Source organism: Vanellus vanellus, assembly GCF_965231255.1.
Source record: "Vanellus vanellus genome assembly, chromosome: 7".
Lineage (NCBI taxonomy): Eukaryota > Metazoa > Chordata > Aves > Charadriiformes > Charadriidae > Vanellus > Vanellus vanellus.
The window spans coordinates 5,789,254-5,802,936 of NC_138912.1; the positions used below are offsets into that span (position 1 = coordinate 5,789,254).

Sequence of the window (13,683 nt, forward strand, 5' to 3'; positions counted from 1 at the left end):
AGCCTTTCTCTGAAGGCTTTTTTTCCTTTTTCCCTTCCGTTTTCCTTTAAGCTTCCTCTCTCTTTCTTGAAAACTCAAGGTGGGACTATGGGGGTCATACATTGAACTTCCCATAATTGCCACTTCCCCACACTGGTCCAAAGAGCATCATTTTTTAGGGTTCCCAAATAGTACAGTGTGCATTCAGCAAAGTATACGCCAATATTCTCGAACGAACCAAAACACCTCTCTCAAGAAACAGAACATTAGCTGGATGCAGACAGTCCATTACAAACCATACCTTCTGTAGGAGAGCTGAATTTAGTCTCATTAACAAATGTAGACAGATCAGATGGTTCCGGGTAATCCTGTTTATCTGTGTTCAGGTCCACAGTCATGCAGGTCCATTTCTGACTGGTCACCGAAGACGCCAGTTTCTCCTCATCTGTCGCATGAACCACCGTGGATATGACGGGTGGTGTTTCTGGAGTAGGCAGTGGAGTGGGATCCTGCAGAAAACAAGTGCCAATTAATTCTATTATCTTTCATTATGACGTTGAATAGTCAACTCCCCAAATTCCTCTCCATGACCACAGTCATCCTTTTAATTCCGTACTCTTTACCGCAGCTCTGTATAAAATACTTAATGAAAAATATGAGAGTAATTCATTTAGAACTTTACTAGCAGCAAGTTTTCTCGGTATAACTAAACTCTTTGATGATAAACACTCACATTGCAAAGCTGCCCTGATAACAAGGAAGAAAGGAATTCCAGAGCCGTTTAAATCTGTTAGGCGCTTGACATAAGCGGCACACATCACCCATGACTGAAGCCTTTGACTACCAAAACTGACTTTTTAGGCTTCCCTCATGGGAGCAAGCCTTCGTAGGTCTGCGAGGTCACGAACCCTTTCTTCACTTCTAGGCAGTCGTGCAGCATAAATAAAAGGGTAGGATGGATAACAGGAAGACGAACAGCAGCGTGGAAGGAGCTGTGCCACATCAAAGCACTTCGGCCTTCGTAGGCAGAACAGCCTTTGTTAACTTCTCTTCCAAGAAAACCACCTGCCAGCAGTTTACAAGAAGAAATAAAACCATCCAAGCACATGCTCCTGGTAGGTCAGCCCACTTGGTTGATTTCTATTTCCCTTCCAGCCCACCAGCTTGATGCATTCAGCTTCTTACTTTCTAATCTAAAAATTCCAGGGGGGACAGTTACATCTAATTTTTCAGACAACTAACTGAAGATATTTATTGATGCTGTCTGTCCATTGTAACATAGGACTTTCCAAAGTACACGCACTAATAGTCTGACTGGAATTCCCAGAGCAAATACAAGATCTAATATAAGTTGTACACGTGCTTCAAGAGACCAAAAGTTTAATACCTTATGACTATCGCCCAGTGTGCTATACTTGAACACCAATATGCTTATAATCTTTACAAAAACCTCTTCTATTATTACATGTACAAGTCTACAATTAAATAAATCAAATTTCCTTTTTTTTTTGCTCCTACAAGAACACTAATTAAATGCATCAAAATAAGGCAGTACTTTACCTGAGAAGGAGGATCAGATAGCGGGGATCTTTTTGGTGATTTTTTCACCCTAAATGTATCACTGAAAACAAAGTTAAAGCAGTTAATATGGTAATACCAGCAAGAATCGGGTCATTTCACACTTAGCAAGAGACAGCCACAGACAATGCAACCTCTGTAAGCCCTTCTGCTTGAAAATCCCATCCATTAGGCAGCAGCACCACAGAGAAACATGCCATCGGTACATATTCTTGTCATGCACTTGGAACAGGCCTCAATTCCCCAAAAGCTGAGAAAAGCAGGACTGCCATATTTTTCGCGCCAACTACTGACACATGTACAGAACGGAGCTGCTGCTCGACTGCAATGCAAATCCCTGCTCCACCACAGACATCCTCAGTGGCCTTCAGCAAATTATTTTAGCTTCTGTCTGCTTCAGTTTCCCGCCTGAAAATTAAGTCTAAACCATATCTTTAAATGAGAATTAAAACGGTGCTAATCTTGGGCAGTAAGCTCCCATGACCCCAGAAATCATCACCAAAAAAATGGTATGCTTTGGCTGAACTACATAAAAACAGCAGAGGCAGATGCTGTTCCCAAGACGCCAGAACAAAGCTCTATCGTTGCAAATGTGCGCAACACACTCCCTCCCTCGTTAAAACAAATATAACAGCAAATATGGCAATTCTGCTTCCAGTTCCCCTGACAGCTCACAGTGCAGACTGGGAGCACGGACACTGTAGCCCTTCCAAATCCCATAGGTTTCAATCAGGCAAAAGGAATGAAGAATAAACATTATGTCTTGGGGTATAATTATGAATGTTGCCTTTATGTTTATTCATAATAGGTTAAAAATATTTTCTAAGAAGGAAACAAAGAATAAACATTATGTCTTGGTGTATAATTATGAATGTTGCCTTTACGTTTATTCCCAATTGGTTAAAAATATTTTCTAAGGAGGAAATAAACCGATTATCCACCTGTTCTCTTGATGCGTATTGCCAGAGTTATTCAAACACATTTGTGCTACTAACTAGAAGAGGGAGAAAAAATTCATGCCAAACTCGCTGATAAAGACTTAGTGTTTGAACTGAGATGGGGTAGCAAAAATTAGTGCCCACCAGCTCATCCCTGATCAATGAATGGCACGATCAGCAGGAGAAATTATAATGGTGGGTTTCAGTCGGTAGAGGGTAAATCAATACCACATCTAGAGGGGAAAATAAATTGGACAGCTGAATATTGGTGTGTTCGATGCTACTAATTATCTAGTTCTGATGCTAGAAGTAATTAGGGTAACTTATTCCTTTAAGAAGGAGACACACTTTATGCAGTATTTATGAAAAACTGATTGTACAAGTATTGTTGTACAATGGTAGAAATAAAACATTTGTATTTTAGCTCCAGGATACAAAATCTATATAGTTTTTGATAGGGAAACAGATAACGAGGCAATAGTTTCCTCAAACCCATTCAGAGCAAGGCATCTGACTTAAAATAGCTTTCATATGTACCAGTGAAGTGAAACAGTTAAGACAAAAGCTTCATGCCGAATAATAACTGATCATGCTGCAAAATAAATGAGTAAAATTAAAAAGCCCATAAATCAAAGAAGAAATTCGAATTGTTAGCTTAGAATTACTTACAACAGAGAACATACAGACATCACATCTTCTACCATCCTAAGACAAATAAGACAAAGAAAAGAGAGACAGACAGAAGGAACTGACAAAAAAGATAAACCTGCAAATACTCTGTTAATGTTAATGTGTTAAGGCAATCTGATCATGCATATTTTCTACCTGTATAATCTTAACACCTACTTTTTATTGTGAAATACAAGGGGAGGAAAAAAAACATTCATCGTCCTTTAATGTTTTCAAATTCAATATTATATTTTTGACACACTTCCATTTTACAAAACATATTTTTCAAAGCTGAGGCCTCCGAGTTAAGTTCCTATCAACAGACTAAGCATCCTCGCCTTCCCTGACAGTAGCCACCTGCTTTCTTTTCAAAACACCGTATTTGTGATTATATGGGATGTAAAACTGTTCTTGAATGGCAGCTAAGCTTAAGGAAGGAGCACAGTTATGCAAGGAGTTTTCACGTCTGCCGATTTGTTACGACAGTACAGCAAAAGCGACTTGACCATTTCAAATCATTTACCTAAGTCAAGAAAGAAAATGACATTTCTTTAAACCTCCTCTATTTCAGCTCTCGCTGAAACCTATCTTTGTGTTTTGACAGAACAAACCGATTGCCTCAAAACCAGGAGGAAACCTTGCCAAACAACGAAGGCTAGGAAAAGTTTTCATTTACTTATAAGCTTGGCGGCTTCTGCTCAGCTCTTCTCACCTGCGATGCTCTGGGGAGCTGGCACCGCGCGTTTCGAAACACTGCCTCCAATCATCCAACCGTTTGGAGAGCAACGTCTGTATAAGCCACCTATTTTTATTCATCACTATAGGCACGCACTCGGGAGGCATCGGCTGCTCTTTGGTCAGTATCATCTGAGCAAGATGATGTACCTCAAATCAGCTCAGCGCTTAGGTGTATGACCAGAGAGTAATTTGTGTCGAGCTGACAACTCTTCTAAAAATCTCATCTTTCCACAAGGAGGTCAGCGCTCAGACTGCTGCAAGTTTCATTCCCGAATAAAAACTGATTATTTTTATTGATTTAGCACAGGTAAGACCTAGCACATGGCACAGATTCAAAGCAGTACAAACTTAGCAATGGCTTAAACTCATGCCTGGCTTCTCCACCTCCCATAGGTCTCATCTAGAAATCACTCTCTTTCCATATGAGGAACACATTTTCAAACTGGTCCGCACAGATGTATTTCTGCACCCCTCAATAGCGCTAATAAAAACTCCTGGCTTTGCACAATTGTCCGTTAATTGGAAGCCCTGGTCGTTACAGTGTCATTTCCTAATTCAAACACCCTCCTTTCTGCCCCTTGGAGCTGAAGCACTTTGCAGTGGCTTCTCTCTCCTGTCCCACCATGGGAACATTGCCAAGGAGGGTCCTACACCCCACCTCCTTGCCCGGCCAGGGGTTCTCCTGCACCGGACCCCATGGAGGAGCCATGCCGAGGGCCCATTTCATGGAGAAGAGAGACGAGAGCCAGGCCACTGCTCCCCTGCCACCCCCCAACAAGCCTTAGGCTAATTTTCTCCTAGAAAGCATTATGGCTCCGGGCTGCAGATTCTCTGCTTTGTTAGAAACCACTTGCTAAAGTAGGTTATGGGGCTGCAGCGAGCAGACGCATAACAGAACGAAGTGAAAGCAGTCCCAGGCGAGGGCTGGGAATTCCTGCAAACCTCCTGAGCTAAGAACCTGAAGCCCCGCTCTAGGGTAGTTTCACCTCTTCCACCACCACAAAGAGCAGCAGTGAACTTTGTGATTGTAGGACGGGGCCTTCCCGTGATGGATTTTCCCAAGGATTCATGGGGTATGGCAAACTCTTTGTAAATCGCGTTGCCCCTAAATGAACAACTTTGAAATTGATTCTAACATTCGCAGCAGATGGGCAGACCCAAGAGGTTTATAGTGGGGGTCTGTCAACTCCACTGCAGCTACTGGAACACTCAAGGAGACTCCGGCTGGCTGCAAACGTCAGACTTAAGAATTTGGTAATAATAAATTTCCCCTCTTTCTCTCTGCACTTCCCCAGAAAGATTCAAATTATTCCTCTCCTGCAGTCAGACTTTTAAGTCTTCCTGTTTTGGACAAATCCAGTTTGGACTGGAGGCTCGGAAAATGTGTCAGCTTAGCAGGCATCTTATCTCCCACCTCAATTTTCCCAAAATTTCAGGCATACCTCAAAAAGAAGCAACATCAGAACAACTCAAACTCAACTATACAGTGGTCTATAATTTTCCTAAGTCAGAAATGCCCCTGAAAAGAAAAAATGGCACAAGCTTCCTAAAATCTGGCCAGGGACATGAATTAGATGTCTAGAGGGTAGCAGGCTGCTCAGAAAAAACTGAACAATCTCCACCTCACTCCATAAAGGAGGTCATTTTTTTGTACTGCTTTACATTAACCATGTTATCTTCAAATTGTCGGGCTTTTGTAATTTTAAGCCACGGTTTCGTTAGTTAGCTGAAACATTTAAATCATAAAGGGACAAGCAGTGCGATGTTTTCTGATAGATACACACAGCATATCCATTTCAGATAAACGGGATATAAACTTACTGATTACCACCTGAAAATAACCCTGTCTGAACAGGCAAGAGAACATGCACACCAGCAAGTTAACCACGGAATCAATGCAACTAGCCATCGAAATCATTAATCAAATATCTAAACCCAACAAGCTAGAAAATTTATCCTCCAATTTCTCAGCTGTGTCTAAAAGCTGGGTATGCCCTTAACACGCGGCAGGCTAGGAGATTTCAACCCTTCTGCAGAACTGGAAGCTCTTTCACAGGAAGGAAACTTTTCGCATTTTTTAGTCTTGTATGTAAAAATATATATTTCAATACCGCACTCTTCTGTTTCAGGTTATTTTCTTTTAAATACTGTGAGTCACTAGATAAAACCATCTTCCTGCTGTGTGCAATAGGAGATTTGTCGCAGCCTTACTATTTCACGTCCCACTCTCAAAACCGATGATTCACAAAGTACTCTTTACTGATGTGAGTACTTCAATCAGCTTGAACAGCATCAAATTCCCAGGATGAGGTCACAGAAAATTTGGCACAAACTTGATAAAATTTGGACTTAATCAGATTTAAAGCTACACTGAGCCCCAAAACTTCAAAAATCCTGTTGCCAGTCCAGTGGCCTAATCTGGCTCGATTTAGCCCTGGTTCTTTCCTTCAGTCTGGAGGGGAGTTTCCTCCAGCTGTTGAGGAAACAGGTTGAGGGAGAGCATGTACAAACACCCGGCATGAGTCCAGCTGTGCGGCTACCAACACTCAACGGCATCTTCCTTTCTCTACTCAAATATAAACCGGGTGTAACTGCGCTAAGGGGTAGGAATGCGCTGCTTCTAATCTAGAAACGTCTGTGCCCTTTAACTTACGTTTTTAGTGGCGTCTTCTTCTTTTTTGCAGGTTTATTCAAGCTGTCTCCTTCAGTTCCGTTTGTTTCATTGGCACTGGCTGGTATCTCAAAGGAAGCTGGAGATTTCGAGGGTGAGCTGGCTATCTTAGAAGAAGACTTGAATGGGTCAATAGAGTCCTCACACACGTCTGGCTCAAAACTATATGTTTGTTGAGGCAGTTTGGGCGATTCTTGCATTTTTGTACTAGATGAGAAGGGGTTAAAATTGGGATCATCCCACTTGTCAATATCAAAAGTGTAAGAGCCTTTTGTGATAGGGATTTCGTTTGGATCAGCGGGTGACTTGGTTGGTGTGGTTGGAGCATTGTCAAGCTTTTCCACTGACTTTTTAGTCTTTGGCCTCCGTAGTGGCATTTTAGCACCAGGCTTTTTACCTGCTTTTTTGGGAGGAGGAGTACTCTCCTGCTGGTCTTCACTCACCCCCTTTTCTTCAGAATAATCAAACTCCAGCCTCACTGCAATGCCTTTGACCGGAGGGTCTTCTTGTCCTCCAGTGTCAGGTGGAGTCACCTCCACAGCCTCTGGTGCCGTCGTAAGAGGTAGTGTTTTCTTATTGGCAGGGGGAGAGCTTTGTACTTTGCTGCCTCCTGTGCTAAATGCACTAATCCCTTCCAAACTGTCTGGATCCAAAGGGCAGGATCCTTCAGGCACAGGCGGGGCCTCCTGTTTCTCAGCAGAGATTTTAGAAGGTTCAGTACATTCGGGCTTTACTGAGTCAGCCTTTGCCTCAGATACTGGTTTATCCTCACCTGGGGCACAAGGTGCTTGGCCAAGGTCAGATGGTTCTTGTGGTGTTTCCTTCACTGGTGGAGCATCCAGAGGTTTTTTTGCTGACTGCTTCTTTTTTAAGGAAGCTGGTCTGGATTTCTTTGTTCTCTTAAGGGTACTAGAAGCACTACTTGAACCAGTACCGTACACATCTGCTGCCGGTGCTAATGTCTCACTATTCCCAAGATAAGATGCTCCATCAAAATCACTTGCTTGCAAGCTAAGAGATCGAGACAATGTAGATTTAGAAACTGGGACTGAATCGGTAGATTTTCTTCGAACATTCGCTTTGGGGTCACGATTCTTCGACTCTGGAGAGCTCGGTCCTAAGGCATGGAGAGAATCAACCAACTCAATGTTATCGAAGTCCAAGTTGTACGTTCCACTGCTGGCTATTGGCTTGTCCTCATCAAAGACGGTGGAAAAAGAATGCGAAGGGGGACGGAAAGGGCTTTCTTCAACTGGTTCACTCTGTGACACATCAGTTACAGGTACAGTTTCTGAACATAATCCTGTGGGAACAAACAGAAAACTCTGTGAATTTTAAAAACATTTTTAAAACTGGAACTTAATAAATTTTACTACAATCTAATATTACTACAAGTAAAAAAAAAAGGGTTAAAATCATACAAATGGACTAAGCAATGATTAAAGGACATACAAACCAAAGTGACATTTCCAATACATGAACTAGATTAGGGGCAAAAAGTAGTTCTGTTCTCCCCAGAAAAGGATTCAAGGCAAGTTTCATGAAAACACAAAATACGTATTTGCAAGCCTCTGGAGCATATCTTCCAAACTAATTATCACTTAGTTAAAAAAACAGATATTACCATAACATGCTAACTATGCCAAATACCAGAAAAACTCAGCATTGAGCACTTTATTACTCCCGTTTTCTACTATTATAAAGAGTTCACAGAATTGTGTCAGAGCTCTTATTGCAGTAAATTCCCTGTAAATTGACTGGTGCTTCAGCAATTACACGTTAATCTTAAGTTTTGCTTCCCATGAGCTATTTTTACCAATTTCCCAGAGGAACATGGCTTCCTCTCCCCAACCCATCAATGCTGCTCCACTCTCTGCCCCAAGCAGTCAATACACTCCACTTTGACCTCATAATTCCAAGTTTATAATGAGACATGAATCACTGAGAATTTCATATGAAATAAATTATGGTAAAGGTAAGAAAATTAGTCAGAGTACTGTGCAAATACACTTAGTTGAAAATCTTCCTTAAAAAAAAGACCACTAGAAGCTCCCTACAAATTACTTAAATGAGATTTCTCAAAGTGTAGTTCTAACTCGTCGATGTACAGAAAATTTACAGAGAATTATATGCTAAAACTGTTAAACCGAGCAGCTTTTCAGTGTAACTAAACATTTGCTTATTGAATGGAATCCTAAAAAGATTTCTAGAAGTCTCTTCACTTGGAATATAACAACTATATTGGACAAAGTAGAAAAATACACAGTGCATATAAAAAAAAAAAAAAATTATATATATAGGCAGGAAAGGATTAAGATGATGCCTTCCAGTTCATAGAAGTTCATTCCTAGAATGTTTTACAAATTCTGAATATGGTTTGCTCCTGCTGTCATTGTACTGCTCCCTACCTAAATGTAACATAGTCACCTCTGCCTATGTGTGCGTGTCCCAGTCAGGGTACCGGAGACCTGGGAAATCTCTCTCCGGCTCACAGCTCAGGCTGGGGTAAGCCAGCTGCTCGGAGCTCCCCCTGATACGTACGGCAGCAAAACGCCCCAGCGGTTCCTATTGAAGCAACGCAGCATTATTCATGTTGTCAATTTATTTTTTTTTAATTATGCAATTATAAAGAAAACCAGTCAAACTGAAATTAATGCTTTTGTCATCCTTAAATGACTTCAGAGAATTTTCTACACATCTTTTTCATTCCTATCTTGACATGTTTTGCAAAGTAACTCCCATTTTGCCCAGCTACGTTCATTACTGTTGTTCATAAGAGCAGTACAGACAATCAATAATTACTTTTAGTCAGAAGCTATGAACGGATTAAGAACAGAAAAAAACCCACATTTTTCCGTTGTTTCAAAGGAAATCATATGTCTGCACAGAGATTAAAAGAATAATTATTTATGGATGTAGAGGACAGAAAGGATGTAAGGAAATTGGACACATTTCCCAAAGCAGTACCTTAGACTGGCACCACCTATTTCCAGGGGTGGTCAAAGGAACGACAGCTACACAGTTTCTTTTTTATGACTGTGGAAGTTTACTAAGTTACATCAATTAAAATAATATTTTTCTGTGTTCTTCTGCTAAACGAATGCTAATAACACAGCAGTACTTCAGGACAGTTTATTTTTCTCCTTAATCTCCACCGGGTTGGGCTTGGTTTCAGCCTAGCGGAGTGGTCATTAATTAGACTTGATTTGCCAGCTGAGCTGGTGCTCACTTCACCGGGACTTCTGTTAAGGGGCCTCAGAGAGTGCCATAAACCTCCAGCATCAGATGATCTGTGCATTTTACACTGAACCAGGAAGGGCAGATGCTCATCAGGAATACGTTACAGCAAACACTGGCGGGGCTCGAGTATGTCAGCAGAGTACAAATGTAGGTCAGAATGAAATAAAAGGGAGATCTGAACAAGAAAGGGTCTGCAATTATGTGTTGTTTTCATTCCAGCGTGCGCCAAAGGCCTCAACAGGATTGAGGCCCCTTGTTCAAAGTCAGTACAAACATGCATTTAAAAAAAATACATATAAAAAAAAAAAAATCAAAACCAAAAAACAACCCCAAACCCCAATGCCCTGCAGGACTTGGAGTGTAAACAAGAGGCGTGGTAGAGCTGAGGTTCGGGACGCATCACAGCAGCAAAGAGGGAGTACGAGGCCTTCCAGCTGCTCCAAGCAAAACAGCATTCAAATTTGGTGTGCTCCACATAGTGCAGAGCTTTAATCTTCCTTAATTGCTCATTCCTCAACTTCCTGCTCATCAAATCCTTTACTTAAGAGCATAGATTTCTGCAGAACGTCGCTCGACTCGCTGCTGTGTCATGTTCATTTGTTTCTTCGCGAAACAAGATGTGAAACTGCCTCAGAAAACATGGCTTTTGGTAGAACTGAACTGCTGCTGTCAGACTCTTCCAACGTTGCAACAGAATCGGCTGAGTAAGAGCAGAAATGCTGGAGAGGAAGATATGAACGGTACAAACCAACACGGCTTTACCACTACTTTACTACTACAAAGAGATCTGAAGACCATTCTCTCCTGACGTTAACAGCCTATTCAGAGAGCAGTGCCATTTGGCCTTTTACACCACAGAATTAAGCAACTCAGTATTACTAATTACAGTATTTTATTAAAATGTCATTTGATCACAAAGGAACATACTACAACAGGAGCTATGAAAATTAAGGCAGGACTTGCCCTCGAGAGAGGCTGGCACAAGGTTTTAAATAAGGTTTACGCCTTTTATTGGCACTGACCAGTCACCCACAATTTATACTGCTAGGAGCTGCCCACAAGGAGATATTTTTATACAGCATTGCCATAAAAACTTACATTGCCATAAAAAACAGGCAATCCTTGAAAAAAACTCCCATTTCATTCATTAAAACAGAAGGTCCGAGTTCTGCTCCTTCCACAAGGAAATTTCTCTGATTTCAGAGAATTTTCACCTGGATCTGGTATGAAAAACAGGAACAATCCCAAACCAAAAACATCAACAAAAGAGCCCAGACTTCTTGGATGCAGGTGATGAGACCTCTCAGTGAGAGCTGCACAACACGTTTAACGCTTGGCATTGTCACCTGTCACCTATTATGGCAGAAGCAAAAGTTGCTAGGAAGATATTACAAGACCGTTTGCATTAATAACCAAAACAAATTTCTGTTGTTACTATCAACAAAAAGGAACCAAAAAAATAATAAAAAAACCTTTTCTCGTCAACTACAGAAATCTGTTTCTTGCGCGTTATAAAATAAGTAGATTTTGATAGCACTTCAGATGCCAGTAAAGCTTCAGTGCCCCACAAGAGCAGCGAGGCAGCCACGTACCTCACCTAACTCAGCCTTCTTTAAATAAAGACCCGTAAGTGATCTGAACAGTACCAAATCCCACACATGGGCTCCGAACAGTCCACTGATGAGGATGCAGAATTTTCGCTACGTTGCTACCACCGCTTTATACTGAATACGAGAGGGCAGGAGGAACTCGTAGGTTTAGAGCAGGACTGGTATTAGGATTTACATCAGCCAGCCTCTTTTTACAGCCGTAGCAAAGAAAAGCCGAAACTCGGTGGCAGCAGTTGCACAAGGAGCTAGAGAAGGAGCCAAAGCAAGGGCAGACTTGTTTCATTTTGGTGCGGTATCCCAGATTTCTCCCTCACCTGCGGAGCTCTCTGTGCCTTCCCCGCCCGGAGCACTGTGGTCCCAGCGGGACAGGATGCGGCACCCCGGAGCATCCCGTACCGCAGCGCAGGTGGTGTGCTCTCCCGGGACGCGTTCGCAAAAAGACGCGTTTCCAAAAACTTTGCAGGCAACTTTAAATTTGTTTTAAAGATATTGTAAAGAAGAAAAAGAAATATCTGCACCGGCTATGAGCTTATTGAATCTAAATAGGAACTATTTCTTTATGAATAATGAAAAAATATTAAGGGGTTAAAACATATGAAGTACTTCTAGCTATTTTAAAATAATTTTTTCCCTTTAAATGACATTCAATTCTCCTAGCAGTGGAGCTGCACTGTGGGCTAGGACAGTTGAGCATTTTCTTCTTTGTTGAAGTATCTCTAAAATAGGGGGAAATCCAACAGGCTGAAAATAGAAAGCCTTAACACTGCTGAGCTGGAAACAAAATGATACACCATTTTGAAAGGCTTAGAAACAAAATTTAACCAGATCTAATAAATAAAATATGGAAAAAAAGAAATTCTAATTCTGTTTTCTAGAGCAAAACAAAGAGAAACCTTTGGAAAATGCATACAGCATACACTCGTGTTCTCCATTATAATGGAATAACTGAGGAGACAAGTACACTTCACCTAGAGCATATAGGAATTGGAATTACCTAATACTAGAAGTATTAAAACACAGTTTGTTTCAAGTTCCTGCTTGTTACAAGAAGCCTTTGAAATTATGAAATCAATTAGTAATGCTATTTTTAAAATTACTATTAAAATAGTTTTGCCATTTATTCTCAGAAAACTTTGGATATGAAGTTTATTTTCAATTTTCCTGTGGCAGGCTTCAAGAGGAAAAACGCTGAAGAATGTTTTCCATCCCCCAAAAAATCCGTTTGTTTTTGTCTGGGTCATCATCTCTCTACCGAAAAGCCTGACCTCAATTTCCCTGGCACAAGAAGGACCTCAATATAGGTCTCCCATATCCTGATCGGCAGAGGCTGCGATGCACAGAGGGGACTCCAGCTCTCGCATCTCCCCTGTGTATAAAATATGAATTCATTAATTAACTGGGGAAGGCGGCAGGGCGCAGAAGAAATGTCCCTGCCTAAGCAAGAATTCCTGGCCAGAAACGGGGGGTATTTGGGAGAAAGGGTTTGGGGTACTTTCTGATGTGCAGACGGCTGGAACGAGGGACGATAGGACACTGCTGCGAGAAGCTGATGAGACAGGCAGCAGTCATTTAAAATACTACCAAAGTAATAATAAATAAATAAATAAATAAATAAAAAGCACCCTCAAAGTCATTTGCCTCAAGAGTATAACCCGTGTTCCCCCACAACACATGAAGCATTTATGGAGGAATGGAAGGGCTCATTAGTGACCCTTTCTGGGGCTCAGAGGCAGTTCCCATACATGCTCTGTTACACCTCTTCCCCTCCAGACTCGCCCGCAGACTGACCCCCCTCTTCTGCTCTGCTGCTGATGGACTGGAGCCATGCAGCAGGTTTTAGCCCACCAGGAGCTGGCCCAAACCCAGGATGAGTCTAGCTATATTTCACTTTCATCATATTTATTAAGCGAGCGTTGAAGTCAACCTAATTAAAAACTCTCCTCTTGGCTTTCCAGCAGTGGGGTCCAGCTGTTGCGCTAATGATATCATGCAGCATAACTGCAACCGTCTGCGTAAGTAATTATTGTCAGATATAGATGAAATAATCCTTGAAAAAACTTACTACGCTTCCTCCTTCCACCCAAGCACGCGCTCCGTCACCAACCTCATGCAGAAGACAAAGCCCTGCAGCTGGTGAACCAGAGACCCAGCTGGACGTCGCTGCCTCTCCCCGTGTGCGCGCCTGCCCGTAGCCCTTGCTCCTCTTTTACTGAAACCTATTTATTTAGCTGTACGGTACCAAGGAGGAACTCTGCTTCAG

The 13,683-nt window shown here is 41.7% G+C and overlaps 1 protein-coding gene across 5 annotated transcripts in view; it reads right to left on the minus strand.

The window, feature by feature from the left end:
* The window catches only part of TACC2 (transforming acidic coiled-coil containing protein 2), a 150,577-nt gene that overhangs the window by 31,223 nt on the left and 105,671 nt on the right, over positions 1 to 13,683 (minus strand). For all 5 annotated transcript variants that reach the window (XM_082486493.1, XM_082486492.1, XM_082486494.1 and 2 more), the window contains 3 exons: positions 6,556 to 7,876; positions 1,540 to 1,600; positions 281 to 488 (listed from right to left, as the gene is read on the minus strand). In XM_082486493.1, the coding sequence (XP_082342619.1) occupies positions 281 to 488; positions 1,540 to 1,600; positions 6,556 to 7,876 (1,590 nt within the window). The remainder of the gene's footprint in view (positions 1 to 280; positions 489 to 1,539; positions 1,601 to 6,555; positions 7,877 to 13,683) is intronic.